This window comes from Pundamilia nyererei, unplaced genomic scaffold (genome assembly GCF_000239375.1).
Source record: "Pundamilia nyererei isolate P.nyererei 1_Seehausen unplaced genomic scaffold, PunNye1.0 scaffold00056, whole genome shotgun sequence".
NCBI classification, from domain to species: Eukaryota; Metazoa; Chordata; class Actinopteri; order Cichliformes; family Cichlidae; genus Pundamilia; species Pundamilia nyererei.
The window spans coordinates 154198-173639 of NW_005187457.1; the positions used below are offsets into that span (position 1 = coordinate 154198).

General features: G+C 40.3%; 1 protein-coding gene across 3 annotated transcripts in view; it reads right to left on the reverse strand.

Annotated features, from left to right (window-relative positions):
• The window catches only part of ddr2a (discoidin domain receptor tyrosine kinase 2a), a 31664-nt gene that overhangs the window by 8014 nt on the left and 4208 nt on the right, over positions 1-19442 (reverse strand). For all 3 annotated transcript variants that reach the window (XM_013911106.1, XM_013911104.1, XM_013911105.1), the window contains exons 2-5: positions 9695-9808; positions 1736-1838; positions 959-1190; positions 559-706 (exon numbers count right to left, since the gene is read on the reverse strand). In XM_013911106.1, coding sequence (XP_013766560.1) covers positions 559-706; positions 959-1190; positions 1736-1838; positions 9695-9776 — 565 coding nt within the window. In that variant the 5' untranslated portion in view covers positions 9777-9808. The remainder of the gene's footprint in view (positions 1-558; positions 707-958; positions 1191-1735; positions 1839-9694; positions 9809-19442) is intronic.

Here is a 19442-nt window from a genome sequence, read left to right on the forward strand (position 1 = left end):
TATCAAAACTGAAAGTGCATTTGCAGGAGTAATGTCATTAATTAACCAGCTTTTTATTGATTCATTAGCTATACACGTGAATTTTAAACAAGGATGTGTTCACATGAGCATAAGAAGCATGCAGGGTCTCAAAATAATACATCATGGCATTTGTGCCAGTTTTAAAGCTGGTTTTGGGCATTGATTTTTGCATAATATTTAAGGGAGCAGAGACAGAGAAAAAGTGCTTTAAAAAGTACACGTTGGCTCTTTGTTCACTGATTAATAAAAAAAAGTTACCATGTAAAGGGACTAAAGTGCCTATAAAGTAGATGTTTAATATTTTCCTTGCCATATACTCATTAAGGGCACCAGTGTTTTTCAGACACTGCCCTGCCTGTCATTAAAAAGCAACAGATCCTCAGCTGATCCTCTCTATCTTTATGGGCTCAAAGATGAGGAGGATTTGTTGCTTCAGCTCAGCTGTTGAATTGCCTTTACAGTTCTTTGCACATTATTCATTATATTTCCCACTTTTCCCTCTGCACGGTTTTTCCTTCCACCTGATCCACCACTTACCCAGCCATTCACAGCCATAGAGCTCCACTCTCATGCAGACATTCATGGAGTGGTCTGTGACTGGCATGAAGCGGACATAGCGAGCAATTATGGGCGGTTCGAGGTCCTTGAGGACAATGTCGTAGGCGTTTCTGTTTCCCTCGATCACCTGGAGGTCAAACAAATGCACTGTTATGGCAGACACTAATGACTGAGAGTCACAGAGTTTATAGATAGCAAAGCCATTGCATCACTTTAAACGCAGTCATAATAGGTCCAAGTAATGAGAGGCACTAAAAGGGTAAAATCAGTACAGCGTTATCATTTGCTGTAAAGGTCCAAATAGATATGACTGCCAAACCAGAAAAAGATGTAGTTTCACCTGATTTACTGCAGAGGACAAACTCTATGGTGCATTTACCTGCTTGCCCTGTCTGTTTCTCCACGAGATCCAGCGACTGCCATCACGACTGTACTTGATCTTGTACATCTGGGCGAACTCATTACCCATGCCTCCTGCGTGACGACCTTGGGTGCCCACGAGCGTGATAAAGTGGAGGGAGCGCAGATCAATCTGGAGGAACTCCTTCAGGTTGTCTGGCTCCACTGTTATCTCCGGACACCACGCGCCATCGCCCTCTTCAAAGTCCAACCTGGAGAAATAAATGGAGGGAGAGAGAAAGACAAATAATAGTAGATGTGCACATTAGAATTACAGCCGGAAAGGGAGCAACGGAGCAGAAACGTTAGGATTTGACAGAGAAGAAAAAGGTGAGAGGAAAGTAAAAGTGAGTTCAGTGTTGGATTTCAGTTCCTGCAGCCTGCTATGAAAACACTTTTGGTGAAAGGCTGCATCGTAAATTCATCTTAAAGTGTTAATTTCAGGCAGGGGCCTGGCACAGGAAAGACGGCGCTGGGCAAGACTGAAACTCCAGCCAGGATGGATGGGGAAAGTATATTACATCATTATCCTGATACTTACTGAGGGCCACCCAAGTTCTAGAGCAGACACACACAGAGACACACAATCATGCGGCTGTAGGTTAGAACTGATACCCCAGTCTGTGGTTAACTGCAAATAAACAGGCACAGGCACCTTGCAGGATAAACCACCCACACATATACACACACACTCACTCATTATCAGGGTACACATGCCATGAAACACGTATGTAAGAGTTTGTAGAGAGATACCTACCTGCCGTATCTTGCAGCTGTGGATTCAGACCACTGACTAGAAGCAGAAATGTCCTCATCCTGTATCTGTCCTCCTGACATCCCCAGAGGATACCGGCACACACCTGAAACACCACAACATCCATCAATTGAAATCACAAATATGCAAGCAGACAGACAAAGCAGCCTGATGTTTTCTCAGCCATAAACACCACCGAGCCAGTGGGGTGCATGTGGCGGGGGGATGGGGGTTGCTGATTACAAGTACTGCTGTCAATGAGAAGCTTTTTCTCTTTACTAGCACTTGTGAAAGCAGTAATTCTCTTTTAACTTGCTGTGAGTCCACTTTTGATTATGCAATTATGAAAAGGCCAGAGTTACACAGTAGCATTTTGGTAACGACGCAAGCAGGAAAATATGATTTTTCCACTGGTTTCCTTTTTTTCAGCCTATTAAAAATTCTGATGAGGGAAAAATGGAAACCAGATTGGTTAGAATTACACAACTTGCAGAAAGTAACTTAGTACATATACTCAGCTACTTTAGTCAGGAAATGTTTGCAGTCTAACGTTTTTTGTAATTGTGTTTATCTACTCTGAAATTGTGTATTTTTAACAGCACTCAAGTTGCTCTGTGTCTTTAGCTACAGTTTCTTTTGTCATCGGTTTTGAGTTTTTGTGAGCTCATGTTTTCTTTTGTTTTGAGCATGATTCATATTTTGTTTGGGTTTTGTTCTTCACTTTTGTTTAAATTTAGCTTTCTGTTTTATTTATTATACCTTCCTGGTGGTCCTACTTTATATTTAGCCTGTCATTTGAGTCTTGCTTTTTAGTTTGTCTTTTTGATTGGGTTTGTGTGTGTGTGTGTGTCTAGTTTGCACTTAGCTTTCTATTCATTAAGGTATTTTTTTAAATTATCTTGTGCTTAGAAGCCTTGTTTATTTTCCGATGCTTTGTATGGGCTCTTTATGGTCTATTTCCTACTTTTGCTGTTTAAGACTGAGGTCTGTTTGAGTTCCTTTATTTGTTGAGTCTTTGTTACTTTTGGTGGCATTTATTTTTAAATTAATGCCACCTCTATGCTCCTTGTCTGTCCTTCCATCACTCTGTGTTTGCCCTTTTGCTTTCAGTGTTCCTGTTTTCCTTCTCATCTCCTGTGTCAAGTTAGTTTTTTTCTCGTTTAGTCTTTATTTCCCATTTTATTTTGGTCAATGTTTAGCTTTCTGTATTTTGTCTAGTTTTACTACACCTGCCCATTGTCTTGATTGTTTTCAGCTTTGTTTAGTTCCCCAACTGTGTTCTCTTCCCTCATTACCTCTTCTGTATATATGTATGTATTGTCTCAGCCTTCCTTTGTCACATTGTATATTTAGCTGTATATTCTCTGAGCTTGGTTTTCTGTATATTTGAAGTCCCTGGATTTACTTTCTGAATAACTGGGTATGGACTATCAGCATTAAATGTCCTCTTTGTGTTTGCCTTCTGTGTTCCTGTGTCTTGCTGCCTATGTTGGAAATGAATCCATATTCCACATGTGTGTCTTGGCAGAATGACATTTTAAAGAATGACAACATCAGATATAAAGCACAATGATACATATATAAAGAAGCTGCCTACATATTGATGCATTAATGAAAGAAAATACTAAAACACTGACACAGACAATTGTGTTTTCATAGTGGAGTAATATTTAACTATATTACTTGGCTAATCCTAACTCAGATGTGAGTGGTTTTCTCAGTGTGACGATGTCCCCATCCAGTGGGTGCGAGGGTGTCACTGAACAGTTTGATATGTGCACAATGTAAATCACACTCTCTGGCCTTTCCAGTAATCAGACCCTAACCAAACTGAACACCCACAGGAGACTGTGGACCAGTGACAGTGCTTTCCACCACCAAAAGCACTGTCATGACAGAAAAATGGAAAAATGTTTTTCCAAGCTTCCAGTAGAGCCACCCACCACCTTGGTAAGACACTCTTTATTGGGTTGTTTTCTCTTTGTTTGTCACCCATTTTTATCAGCCCTTTGAAAAAAAAAAAACAGTTAGCTTTAAAAACACTAATACATTTAGCTCAACCTCAATATATCCTCTTGTTTAAAAAATGAAAGGTTTTTCAGCCCAGCTATTTTTGAATTCTTGGAATTTAGTAGAGGTACCTTGTAGTTAGAATAATCCTCATGATGGTCTTTGCTATAGCCGGTCAGTTCACCCACTGATTGGCCGCCCCTCACAAGCAGAAGGCTAGAAAAAAGCAGGTTTATGGAACTTCTGTGCTCACAGTCAGAGCTGTGTGTCTGAAATAATCATTTTAAGGACATCCACTCTCAATGAGCAGAAATCCGTTTAAAACCACTGATTAGGAGCTAAATTTTCTCAGTCTAGAGTATGTGCTTTTGTACACAAGCTTACTAACAATATATATGATCAAAATAAGAGAAACTAGAATAAGTCCACTTTAAGAAGACTCAAAGCTAAATATCTCTTGGCCATGTCTTTACAAACAGCAGTAAATATTGTATCAATCTTCTAGTCTAACTCGTTCCACCTCTGTTAAACCTGCAGTCGCACCAACATATCATCACAGTATTTTTTAACTTGATAAGAGGACCACTTCTACTTAAGTGTTTCTTTTTAAGCAGGAATTTCCTGGGAGACTGTCCACCTCCTGTACTTAAATCAGTTATCACACTGTTAAGCAAACGTCTCCCCTAACTCTCCCCAGACCCTCCGCAGTGCTCGACGGTGATGAAAATTCAAACTCGTACTCAAACATTCACCAGACAGAAATATTTCATTCCCAGCTTCTGTCAAGAAACCTGAAAAACTTGATGGATAGTGCTGGACGAAGGGGTGGGGTAGTGCTGTGGGAGGACTGCACACATATGCATGCGCATACACACACAACTACACACTCTGTGCCCTCAAATTGTGGTTCCTTATTGAAATAATAAGCTGTATCCATTCGGTGTTTCTGCCAGTGAAAACAGCACTGGTATCAAGCACATGAGGATTGAGTTATTCTATGCATGTGTGTGTGTGTGTGTCTATGGTCAGAGTGACTGGTGCCCCCACTGTGCGGTCAATAAAACCATTATGCCCATCGTTTCCTACATGGCCCTCCACCCCCTCAAGCTCCTTTCTTCCTCTCTCCCCTGTGTCCCATCCTGTGTGGTCCCTCCTTGCTCTCCTCTGACCATCTGAGTGGTTAAAAGAGATTAAAGTTAACAGCATGCTTTACAAAATCTTCATCTCATTAAGACTCAGTGAGCTAGAGGCTAACTGAGCGTGATCCAGCCAACATGGCATCTATTAACTTTTATACGCCTCTGAATGAATTAAGCGATTTATGGGTGTTTTCAGAGGCCAAAAAAGGGGCACTTTTGACAGGTTGGGAGAGATACTATGTTTGGCTCCTAGACTAATTCCACCTAATAGGACATGACCACCATGCAACCTGTTTTGAACCATGTATGAAAGAGTCTTTGAAAAATTTGATTTCTGCATATGTGATAGCATCAGGTCGCAGCCTTTAGCTAGGTTGGAGGTGGAAGTTAAAGGGAGTCTGATCAAGTTCGCCTGGCCCCTTGTTTCACAAAAAAACCCTTTGAGAAGATGCCAGCAAGAGCTTGAGGTCCAAGGCCTCCTGTGTCCTCCTCTTGCTCTTTATGTCTCCCTGTTATTCTTTCTTCCTCTGATCCTAATCTCCTCCAAATATTTGCTTAATAGTCAAGATGGGGAGACGCCTTACGTTTTGGAAGTTGGAGCGCGCACAGATACACAAAAGAGCAAGAGTAGATGAAACCACAAACACGCATGAAAGCTTCGTTTTGGCAGTGACACGGTGAAGGAAGCACAAACAAAAACTCTTCCAGATGTCTACATTTACCTCCTCTGACCTCCTCTCATCTTGTCCTCACTAACCTTTGCTGCCCTCCTCACTCCATCCCGCATCATTTATCCCCTACTGTTTATATCCCTCCCCTCCTACAATTTCTCTCCATGCACCAGATCGCTGTGGCAATAAACAGACCACATCAACCAAAACCATCCTACTCGTCTCATGTTCCAAGTAAATTAGTGGTATCCTTAGATGCGTAATTACAAAACAATTTCAGGTGCTCGAACTGCACGAATGACAGCTGGAGTAAAGGGGAAAAAATAATCAAACCTCCTTCAAGATGAACTGCAGAGATGTGCAATACACGAATCCCAATCCAGTCAAAGAACTACACTGTTTGAAAACAAACGATGAATAGTAATCACTGGTTTCAGACTGACATGTAGCTGAAATCTGTCCTTTTGTGGCAGCTCAGTCCAGCTAGATTAGGGGGTTTGAGGTGGTTGGCGCTCCCGCACTTTTGAATGCCAGCAGAGCCTCGTTCGCACAGAGGTGAAGAGTGTAAACAGACACTGAGGTGGAGAGTGAGTGAGCAAAGCACAGCAGCTCTTGTTATTTACTTTAACTGTCTCTGCTATGAAACACAGTCAAAAGTTAAGAGAATACTTTCAGTGACCATTTTGAGGTGAAATTGCCCAAGACGCAACGAATGAAACAGGAGCCATTATCAGACCCTTTAACCACATCCCAGAGAGAGTCAGAGCGAGAAAGAGGCGGGTTTCAGTACGCCCTGCCGGATGTGTGACCGCTCTTCCAAATGTTGGTTTTTGCTGTGTTTATTTATCTACCCGACCCACTCAGAGGTGACCCCCGGGGTGAGTTGTGGGGGCAGTCCAGTGTGTGCATTTGGATGTATGGACACATACCCCACTCCCCTTATGTGCACACCCACCACCACCATCACCACAACCCATCAGGCTTCACATTGAGCTGCACTATCTAAAAATATCACCCGTGAAAAAAGGTGGAAAAATACTTGCCTTGTGTGGTGGAGGAATAAAGAGAGAGAGAGATGAAGAAGCAATGGACCAAACCTCTCGCTCACCTCTTGATTTTTACCGCACCCTGCACTGAAAGGCAGACTTGTTCTTTAGCTTTTGCAGTTCAACCACTGACTGCACAGACACACACACACACACACACCGCAGTCATGAAAGTTTATGTTCACATACCTGTCCCTTATGTGTCAGTCATGTTTTGGTTTCATTGCCTATAAATAAGCTGTCTGCTTTATTGTATCTCCGAGACCATGACCATGTAAACTTATAGCAGCCACTGTGGCCACAAATGGGAATTTACATGGTTATGGCTCAAGTCAGTCACCTAAGTCAGTTGCTTTAAAGCTGAATTAATCAATATTTCTATCAAAAAATTGCATGTGATATGAAAGGTTTGCTGTGCATACCATTTTAGCAGCTTCTGGGTCAATGGTGGGCAATTAATTTCCCCAAGGACACACATTAGAAACTGGGGCTTTAGTGGAAGTTTGCACCGGAAGGTTGCCGGTTCGAGCCCCGGCTTGGACAGTCTCGGTTGTTGTGTCCTTTGGCAAGACACTTCACCCGTTGCCTACTGGTGGTGGTCAGAGGGCCCGCCTCTGTCAGTGCGCCCCAGGGTGGCTGTGGCTACAATGTAGCTTGCCATCACCAATATGTGTGTGAATGGGTGGATGACTGGATGTGTAAAGCACTTAGGGGTACTTAGGGACTAGTAAAGCGCTATACAAATACAGGCCATTTACCATTAGCATCCAGGCTGTAAATATAAACCATTAACCAAGTTATTTGACTATAAGCTTCTTGATATTTGACATTAAGTAAGGTTGCAGCAGCAAATCTGCAAAGACTGGCATTTAATTAATTCCTCACCTCACATAATTTATATTCTTATTGTAGTGAAATTCACTTTTATAAGCTCTCAAATTCGACTGCATTCATTCATTCAAGACTTAAACATCCTCAAAAGAAGAAGCCCACACAATAATAGTACTGCCCAATATTTGGATGCTCTGCCCTGGCCTGTGCTCGTGTCCACACTTCCTCCCCGCCCTCCTCCTCTCTCCACAGTGAAATAAAGTTAGCCTACTCACGATTAAAATGGGAAAAACAGGGATGGTATAACTCCATTGCTTGGGAATTTTAAACAGGGGAAAGTTGGCATCACTCAGCATCTTAGCTCCACTAAATTCAGCAGTGAATATTTCCACACAGTGAAAAAACGACTCACTTCTCAATGCACCACAAGTAAAGCATTAGACAGAATTATAGGTGGATATGTCCTGCTTCCGTTTATTACAGCAGGTTGAGATTTGAGTTTTTAGCGGAGGACAGTGACAGCGGAGGTGAATGCTTTAAACAATGGTTTGGATCAGATTTTAAACGGGATCAAATGTCTTAAATGGTGAACTTGTTGAACGCTGACAACGATCAGATACACAAACAGTCTTTTCCTTGACTTATAAGTGGTCAGATACTGGGAATTGCACACCCCACAGACACACACACACAAACACAGAAATGGTGGGGAGAAAGACAGAGCCTATTTCAATGGACTTTCCTGCTGTCAGAATGTCTGGTATGCATTAGCCACAGACTCCAGTGGGATAGCTGGATCACAGCATGCGTGTGCATGCGGGTATATGCATGCAAGCAGGCGCACAAACACGCACACATGCATTCACTCACTCACAAAAACAAGGAAAGAAGACAGACAAGAGGGAGAAGCTTTAACAGAGTCAAACACTCAACGTGTAATTGAGAAGATGTCTCATAAGACATGTTTGAAAGTTTTGGTACTGAATCCTGAAAAGGCTTTCACATATGGCTATATAGGTCAGAAATGCAGCTATTAATAACTACGTATAAGGAAATGCTTGAAAGTAACCACAGCATGCAGGCACTATTTTACTTATACTCCTTGACACCCTTTGATCTCAATTGCAACCAGGCTGAATTTATTCTGTTGTCTTTGGATTGATGAATAAATGAGTGCCAGAGTGAGTCAGGTTCAAATGTGCGTTTACCTGTGATGTGGTTGTGTAAGTATTTGTGTTTGCCTGTGCAGTTCAGTGGTGAGAATGAGATAGAAACATGTAGAAAACAGCTGTTGTTAAAAAAAAGGAAAAAGAAAAGTTGTGTTTCTTAAAAAAAATACTTTGGTTTGGTGGGTTTGAAAAATGTAATGTTTGTAGTTTTGCTTCAGCAGTGTCCATTTGAGAGAGCAGAAAAGCCCCAGGCCTGTCATCATGACCTCATGTTTGCTTTTACTTTCATACTTTCTCAAAATAAAATTGGGTTTACGGTCTTAAAATGCTGCAGAACATCATGTAAGAAAGTTTTATTTTGAAAGTGGAAGTGGGGTGTAGAAAGGCTGGAGGATGTGGAAGTGATGGGGCACTTTTTTTTCCACACTGGTGTTTTTTTTTTTTAACATTTCTTGGCAGAGCTGTCGGGATATAACCTGTAAACCCTGTTTTGAACTTTTCTGACAAAACCATTATTAATTACTGTTATTAGATCTGAAATACTGTGGCATATATGTCATTCATTATTCTTTCAACAATAAAGAAAACTGAACCTGATGACAGAAGCTTTGAAACTGAAATCATAAACAGTAGCCAGCTCGAGGTTTTTACTGGCAAATATCTGCTGCATTTCTACAATTTCAACAATAACTAGAAAGCTCTCTTTGGTTGCTTTTTGACTCAATCTTTGCCCATTAAATGTTGCTACCCCATTTCCTTGTAAAAAAAATTATTGGTCCCTTTTCATTGACATCACAAAAACCACACATACATTGAAGAGAGAGCTGGAGAAAGGCGTGCATGCTGGGATCAAAGAGGCCAAACCAGAAAGAGAGGACCACATGGCTCCCACAATGCAGCACTTATCCAAAATCTGAATCAGTTGCAGTCTGGACTGTTGGACTGCAGCACTGAGTCCAAAAATCCCTACTCAAAACTCACAAAAGTGGTTTTATAGTATTCACAAACTCTTGAATATGACCTTATTACACCCTCAGACACCCAAAGACAGAAAAATGGGAGCTCAACACAGTACGTCATCTCATTTTGCACACACCTGGGTTGACCTGTGACGTGACGCCTCCTAACAAATAGACAAGGATGAGCAGGAGGAAGTGAATGTCCCACAGGTGCTTCATCCCAAACACGTGCAAAGAGACAGACTTCCAACCTGAAAGACAAGATGGAAACAGCGGGTTATGCAAACACCTGAAAGACAGTTTCATAAACTCGGGGATAAAACTGTGAACTCTTTGGTGGCTGCAGGATGACCAGATTACATTTTGTACTAACTCCTCTGTATTCATGGGAACAAAACATTTGTTTAGATATATAAGAGGAAAATGGCAGTTTAATTGGAAACATGTTTTTATTTCACTCAATAAAAAACACAATAACTGCCACCGAAAACTGGAATTTCCCTTTATTTAGAGCTTTATCGCTCTGTGAAAGAGCTATTAAAATCTAACTGTAGGGATGTTTAAATCTCAGCCAAAGAAGACAAAATAGTCTCAGTTAAAGTTGTTTTTTTTTATGATTTTACATAATGCACACTAATTATAGGAAGAAATGAGGAACGAATAAACGAAGGGACAAATTATGAAGCGAGGGGGAAAGAGACGTTGAGGCACTGAGTCACAGACATGACCTCAGCTGGAAGGCCGCACAGCCAACCAGCCGCCTCCAACTGACCAGTCCATCCAACAACAGAGAGAAACACCTAGTTTCAGCTAGTTTCTCACCAAATCCAATTCATAATCAGCCTTTATTTGTAGCACTTTTTAGATTACATTTACAAATGCTGTGACTGTGCAAATGTAAAAGTGCAAAAAGTGATGAAAGAGATCAGTGAAATGCCAGCGTACTTGATCTTTTTAAAGGGGACTATTAAAACTCTGAACAGCTTCGCAAGCATTAGCAAAAGCTTCCACTTATGTTTCCGCACTAAATTTGCACATTCCTGATCACCGTGTGTCTGCTTGAAGAAATCAGAACTTAACACCTGAAGTCTAGTTTTGCTTTAACATTTTACAGCTTAGAATACTCTACACGCTGTTCAGCTGTTTGGTAGTAGAGGAAATCAATAAAGCAAGGTTATCTAAACTAAAACACACGTGATGCAAAGCAAAACTAAGAGAACATTGTGGGAATTTTCATAAAGAAACATCGCAGTGTGTGTGTGTGTGTGTGTGTGTGTGTGTGTGTGTGTGTGTGTGTGTGTGTGTGTGTGTGTGTCTGTATCGAACATTTCCTGGTCTTCGTCTCGGGCCAAAAGCAACATATTCCTGACATTCTCCCACTGAAATAACAAAAGGAGCAGCAGTCTGGTCAATGAAACAGAGTTTCACCACAGTGCAGGCCTCTGTTCATTTTATTTCATGTTCAATCTGCTGTCATCTGTTTCAAGATTTGCTGATGCTTCAGTTTGTCCAAATCAAACATATATGCGGTACAGGATCTGTCCGCCTATAGATACGCCTGCACTGCAGCATGTGTTTCTAAACATTACCTGACTAAGACGCACACAGGAACAAGAAGTGCACTCAGATTGGACATTAAATGTGCAGGTAACGATAAGATAAATTCAAAGATTGTGAGCACTCCTCCTGTGTTTTTCATCCTTCATTCAGCTCTGTCACCTAAATCAAACAGTGTATTTTCAGTTTTGAGGATAAATGAGGAGTGTAAGGCAAGGCAAGTTTATTTATATAGCACAATTCAACAACAAGGTCATTCAAAGTGCTTTACAGAGACATTAAAAAACAAATAAAAAGCACGAGTTAAAATTGATTTAAAAAACAGTAGATAAAATCAGAACAGTTGATAAAATCAGTAGCTAAAATGCAAGTTTTGAAATTTAAGCTTAAAGTGTGGATTTGGTGTTTTATTCAAATGCTGCTGAGAATAGGTGAGTCTTCAACCTGGATTTAAATAAACTGAGCGTTTCAGCTGATGTGAGGCTTTTTGGGAGTTTGTTCCAGATATATGGAGCATAAAAGCTGAATGCAGCTTCTCCGTGTCTGGTTCTGACTCTGGGAACTGATAAAAAACCGGATCCAGACGACCTGAGGGATCTGGAAGGTTCATACTGGGTCAGGAGGTGTAATATAGCTTTGTAGCCCTGAGCTTACACTGTTTTTACAAGAAGTTTAGAATCGCGCCTTATATTTAAGAACAAAATCCTATCAAAATGCTGGATTTAGCATTAGTTGTACATTAGTTATGAATTCTCTGATTGCTTGAGCACAGAGAACAGAGAGTCCACCCAGTGCATGTTGTGACACTTATTACACCCTGACTTGCCTCTTTCATTGTACCTTCACACATAATCTCATTGCTTTGCTTACTGCTATTTCCTGCAGCTTTATGTTACAGCCATTTCCCACTGAGACGCTTTTGCTAAGCTTAATTCCTCTTGGCATTTCGTAGCTAATGAAACACAAACACCTGATGGCTTGCGTGTATGTGGCAGTCAGAAATGTGTTTACCATGTGCTGGAGAACATTTATGTAAAGACTGCCTGTATTGTATGTCCGGGAGGAGAACTGACTTTTGGTTATACATTTGGAGACTCTCAAAGGAGCATACCAGTGTGTTTGCGTGCAAACATACATTTCACATAACTGCTCACCAACTATCAGACAGTCTGGAGCGCTTTAGATCTAAACTTAAATATGTGGACTGACAAAACTGAGCACAGAGAGGCTGAATCCCCAGACCATGTCTCCTGTTGATAATTGGTGGTCCCCTGAGTTGTAATCAACAGATCAAAAGGCCAGCCTCTGAAACACCTCCAAAGCACTATCTCTAAAACTAATGATCAGATATACTTTCAGTAAGCGAGCAAAGCACGCTGTAATCACAGATGACTCCTGTGGATAAAGACAAACTTGAAAAACCTGCAGGTTTTACACAAATAAAGGCGGGGTACATTTGACAAACACAAAAAGTGAGTCTGAAATGTCTTTAAATGACAACAACACCAAGAAAAACATGTTTTAGATAATAATGGCTTTTTATTCTCTTGCCAAAAGTAAAATGTCTAGCTTTCATTTGTTTGTTGTATGGGGATGAGAGGCCCTTTAAGATGCTGGAATTTTGCATGTTCGCTCCATGTCTGCATGGGTTTTCTTCAAAAACATCCATGTTAGGTAAACTGATGATTCTAAATTGGCCCTGTGTGTGAATGTGAGCATGCATGGTTGTCTAGATCTCTGTGTTAACCTTTCAGAAGACTAATGACTGACACAGGGTGTACCTGTGCAAGTCATTTGTGTAACTAGGAGTACCTGATGTACCAAGGATACACTCCAGTCCCACCACAACCCTGAATGGATAAGCAGAGGAAAATGTATGGCCTATTATTTAAGTTTTTAACTTTTTCTCAGCTTTAAACATCATTTTTTTAAGGTTTCCTCATATAAATATTCCAAAGTTTAATCAGTAACAGCTTCAAAACTGCAATTTGAAAATAAATACATTTGGACTCTGCTGCTCTGGAGAATTTGGGCAATAAATTTCCTTATCACTCACTTGATACAACTGAACTTCCCCTAAAACTCCTTAGATCTTAACTCTGCAAATGTGATACAACAAAAATGAATCACAAATAATCATATAACTGTTTAGTCAGTTATAAAAACCCCAGCTCTGTTTTTACAGCAGACGGATCCTAATTCCCAATTCACGGACCTTCAGAAAGTTAGAAAGTGTTGAACAACCACAGATCTCGACATAATTTACTTTAAGATTTAATTGCAGAGGTTTGGAAATTGCTTAATATGGTAATAAAGACTACTGTGAAAGCTCAAATTGTAGTAAGAACACCGGGAATCTGAGTGAAAAGACTCGGCTCAGCAGCAGCCTGGATAAACTACGTATGTTGTGACAAATTCAAATCTAGAAGGCAAAAAAATGTAACTATAAAGTCTAATCTATAAAAATTAAACCCGTTTTTTAAGAGTTGTTTGCTTCCCCGGAATACAGCTACACAACTTCCAGCTGTGTTTTCCATACCTGTATTAATAAAACAACTTTTATTCCCTGTTATAGTAACATCAGATCAGTCCACAGTGCTAAGAACCCAGCACAGGTCCACATTTCTGGAAAGTTCTCTCCGCTCTCCTCTTACAGGAACACGGCAGGAAAAACTTATTCATATCCTATCTCCGTTTCAAAAGGTATCCTTTCCAGGGATTTTTCCTTTGCACTTCTAAAGAAAAATTTCAGACTTTCATGTGAAAAAAATAAAGAAAAACAGAAAGTATCTCATTAAACTATTACTAAACCATGTAATATGATTAAACTATAATTGGTGAGTAATTTTAAAGTGTACTATTATTCATCATATTATGTATATTTAACATTTTCCATAAAGAGAAAATTAGCTGTCTCATTTCATGATGAAATACACAAGTAGCAATGGTGAAGTAAAAGACGGGGAAACTGGAGACCAGCTGCACAAACCCTTCAGAGGTGAATTTATTCTGATAGCTCCTGAGAGACAACACAGGAAAAAGTTAGGAGAGCTGGGTATACACAGACACCCCCACCTGTACATATGCAGAACAACCTCCAGGCCCTTTGTTATTCAGCCTGCTGGAGCACACACAGGATTCAAATTCTCTGAGGTGAAAATGGAAATAGTGTCCCCTTCCAGGTACGATATGTCTGCCATTTTCCTGCTAATTAAACAATCCTTCAACACTAGCAGGCAGAGTTTGGTTTGGATATCACTGGTCTGAGGTAAAGTCTGCTCTCTACTGTGACGATGGCGCCCAGGTAAACCGGGTCCAAATTTGGCCTGCATTTTTCACAACATGCAATCCAGTGTAAACAGCGAGACTGAGAACCACGGGAGGGGAGAAACGAGGTGAGGATGGAAGCACAAAAGAGGTGTTGGATGAAAAAGGGCTATGATTCCATAGAGGACATGTCAACTCATAAACGGAGCTCTGAGGAAGAAGGAAAGCAAGATGAATTATAACGAGCGTGTTTTACGGTTGTTGTCATGGTGTAGTTCTTAAAGTGATGTCCAGAGGCCTCACTTTGGGATCGGTTATATGTAAAAGATGGATGTAGCCACCATTACATCACCCATTAGTTAATGAAATCCTGTTATGAACTGTTAGGGTGATCATTTTTGCCAATTTGCTGCAATTTTGGTGTTGTAACCACACTGACGACTGAGAGGCGGGTCTGACTGGGAAACTGAGGGATAATGCACCTTGCCAAACACAAGGTGGACTCCACAAACAAAGGTGTGTTTTTGGATATACCTTTTTACCCTATTAGGGGCTGTTTTCTTAGGAAATTATTATTATGAAGTGTTAAACTTGTTAAAATGTTTTTAAAAAGGTCTAGGGCCATTTTTCTTAGATCTATAATCCAGTGTATTTTCTCAACATGGCCACAAAAAGGTAAGTTTAAGACACTTTCACACTTTAGGAAGGAACATACATCTTTGATATACAGTTTGTAGTCTGGTACTGTATTTCTGATCCTTCTTGCCTTATAACTTTCTCACTTTGCACATGTTAAATTGCTGACTTAGGCATTTCAAAGTATCTGTGTGCCGCCTCACGTTTAAAATTCATGGACATGAGAGAGTCTACACCTCTGATCGCCTATCTTTTAAGACAGCTAACCTTCAGGAAAGTCTATACTGGTGCAAGGCCCACTCAAGGTTCACGTTTCTGAAAATAAACTGCGGACACTTCCAAAAGCTTTCAGAAAAAGAACAAAAAATAAACCTGAGCAGAAAGTGTATAAAGCAATCAAAACAAAAGGCTTTAGAGTAGCAGGCATGACACATTTCAATGTGTCCGGGGAAACTTTCCTGTTACAAGTTATTCTGGAAAAGCATACAAATCTATAGTAAAAATATAGTCCAAAGAGGCCACAAAAGTTAGGAAAAAAAGTCAAATATATGACTTCACCAGTTTATAATTGTCAAGAGTGACAAGATACATAACAGAGTGGTGAGTTTCACATCAGTTCCACCTTACCGAGCTGTATCTCCAGACTATAAGTTATAAATGCCGAGGCAATAGCTCAAAAGGAAAATTGGCCTCATTTACTGTATTCCTACTCCAAAAGTTTCCTTTTTCCCTGAGTGAAATATGTTTAGCCATCGGTGGGATGAAGAGTCCCTGAGGATGGCCTTTTTTCTGGTTTCATATGCTGCCATAGACATAACTATTTAGCATATAAAAAACAGAAAGCATGGAAATTTCTTCTTTTAAATACATCTGTGTGCCTCCCCTAGGACTGCAAACATCCATCCATCCATCCATTCGCTTCCGCTTATCCTTTTCAGGGGACTGCAAACATAATATGCTAAATGTCATAATGGAGTGCTCTATCTTCAGTCACAATATTAGGCAAGAACCCGATTTTCAGCTGAGGTTAAACTCATCTGTCATTATTAGTGTCATTTTGAAACTCTGATTGTTTATGAAGAAACTTGTTATAATTCCACATCATCAAGAGTTAAATTTACATACACATTCCCCGTGCAGGAAATCATGACCGCGAGGGGCCTCACCCTCAGGTCGGCTGAGAGCTTACATGTTCAGCCCCTCATGGGTCAATAAGTTAGCCCTCCTGGTGAAAAGAATACTTTGACATGTTGGGAGACATGTTATTTTCCCTTCCTGCAAAGACTTAGATTAGACGATAAATACTTTTCTCCTATGTGTCTCTTTACAAAAAGCTGCTGTCAGCCACTGGTTATATTAGCTTAATCTAATCTAACTTGTTCTGCTTTTTTATTTGTATAGATGTCTTTATAAGTGTGAAAATTGGGTGCTAGCAGGCCAGAAAAAGGCTATTTGACTCCCCAGTCTTGAGTGTTTATCCTATGCTAAGCTAAGTAGATACTTGCAGTAAATTCCTACTGAACTGTGCGTTCACATGTTCTCCAGGAGGATGAATTTCCAGAGTCAGAAGGTCATTCTTCTGACGTTGTGTTCAAGTGCTTTAAGTCAGAAAATGGAAATAACATGGATGCTACAATGAGAAACTGTTTCTTGCATATAATAAATAAAATAGTTTTACTTGAATTGTTTATGTATTCACTGATAATAAGCTTTCTAGCTAGTCTCAGACAGTGTAGATGGATGGCAAGTAATGTTACAATCTAATACAGCACCACAGATTAAATGATACTATAAAAGTGGTCTGCAATATGTGAATTTCCACGATTGACCAAAAGCTGCTATAGCCAACAAAACATTTCCTTTCATACTCCGCGTGTGCTTTTATGACGTCAAGAACTCGGCAAATCATGTGCAGAACTTGGAAAAGTTGTCGTTCCAACTTGAGGGGGTGTTTTGGTGAACTTTTTCCAGCCGGGAACCATTTTATTCCCGATTATTCCAACACCAAATGAATCCACAAAAGAGCTGGATGTCCTCAAAACAGATTCAAATGCAATACTTTAGCACCAATAATGAATTGTTATTTTCCTCTTGACTTACAATATAGTCCAGCATAACAGCTATTTATACATACTGTCTTACCAAGACTCAAATATGATAGAAAACGTGCTTTAAATGTTCCTGCGCGCACTGGGAGTTTTTGGGTTACTTTACATTTTACACAAAATCTTACATGCTAGAGGCTAGACCCCACTCAGGACAACATCTATGGCCAAAGCTATTCAGAGTTATTGCATGTTAGAACAGACATTATGTGTTTTAGAAATAATGACTTTCAGCCTCTGTGATAGGGCTCTAGCCTTTGATTGAAAACAGGTTGTTATAAACCAAGCGGTGATCAGCAGCAAGCAAAGTTTATTATCTAGCTGGAGCAGAACGTTCCTGAATGGAATAACTGTTTGCTCAAATTTCTGTTTCTGGGGTCGATATCAGGTCTCTCTTGGCTAGTTCAGGAAGTGGTGAAGGACAGATATTCCACTCAGAAACCCACAAGGCCGCAGAAAGAAACACACGCACAGCACACACATTTTTTAACCTGAAGGACGTCTTAAATACCTTTGAGGTAAACTGATGAGTCTGGACAATTCAGAAGAATAACTATTCAACCTAAATATTAAGGCAGTCTCACAGGCGCTCATGCACTGATTGCAAAGTCCTCCTGCAGAGCACTGACATTGCCAAAGAAAAAAAAATGCACAGGGATTTTATTTTGTTTTCCCAGGCTTTATATGTTTGTGTAAATAATTTAATTTGCTCGGGAGTAACGGGCAAAGCACACAGAGTAACACTGGTGCACCAGGGCCTGCAGCCTGGGAAAAACTGTAAAGTCAACACACAGGTTTACCTGGCTCTACTCCCTGCCTCTCTCACATACAAACACAAACACACAGCAGCATCAACATCTGAGGTTTTACAGGATCCCTCGCATGACAGGAAGCAGCCAGGCGAGGCTGGCACGGTTGAGAAAGACTGAGAATTTCACCATCCAGGCACCAAAAACTGTCCTGCCAATATCAGTGGCCAGACAGAAGAGGAGGGGGCGAAGGAAAGCACAAAGGCCTGAGGCTAGGGAGGCACTTAGAAAATTATATCTTCTGTTTTATAATCACAACGCTAAAACACAGGCCATAATTTCTGTCAAACTGTATGACTTCACGTTGATTAAAATATGAAATTTAACTACAGTGCTTTTAGAAAATAAAAATAACTGCATGACAGGTTAATTTCCAGGGTAAACACATTACAATGTCACTGCTCAATTCTTGCTTTTCCATTTGCTCATATTTTACTCTGCTTCCTAGATATCGCCCCTTGTCCCGACTGACTGCACAAAGGCTCTTGATTTAAGAAGCACAGGAAGGATGGAGCGTAATCTTATGCTAATACTAAGCCCACTAACATACGGCAAAGTGGCATGTCTTGATTTATGAGATGAATCGTTATCAGTTTGCCAAATCTGAACACATTTTAATGGCCACTAAATCATTTTGATCTTATGAATAAAACAATAAAACACATCTATTAGCTACCTTGTATTTTTAAACTGGGTTTTGTTGGAGATCTGGAATGTAATGGAGCCTGTCTTTAAAGCACTTCTATTGTTCAAATGGTATCAACTGGTATCAATAGTAGACTGAAGTCTGAAGCCCAAGATTTGGGCTCATAAGGATTACTTACACACATGCTGATCTCATTATCTATTATTAACTTTGGTCAGATTTAATATGAGTAAATACATAAGGCAGAAAATAAGAAAATGCTTAAAAGTCAACCATTATTTTTATTATCTATTATTTTCCCCTCATTTTTGGTTTCTGTGTTAATGCCAGGACACGTGGTAGAAAAATTATGAGCATGAGTACCAAATTGGTAATAAGATAATAAGAAGCACTTTTGCACCGAGAGCCACGCCCTGCATAGAGCACATGTACTAGTGTAAGTGTGTTTATGTGCACAGGTCTGATTGCTATTCAGTGCACCCGTATGCTATGCACCATAACCATCCACATGTGCTTTCTATTATATCCTCTTGTTTCTCCCTTAAGGCTGTAACATAGAATCACAGATATTTTATTTTTATGGAAAAGTATGGAATCTGAATTGTATTTCACAACCAGACCCAGGTGGAGCCATGTAAACACACAGCCGTAAAATCTTAGAATGAGGAGCAGGGACATGCATGGGAGAAGGCCCACACACACACACACACACACACACACACACACAATTAAATTATTGTGACTGGAAAGGAAAAACGCCACGGAAAACAATCCTCTATTGTCCACATAAAATGTTGTGACATGTGGGGAGAAGTCCTTAGTTACATGTGGGATATCTTACACCACGTATGCAAACGTGACACGG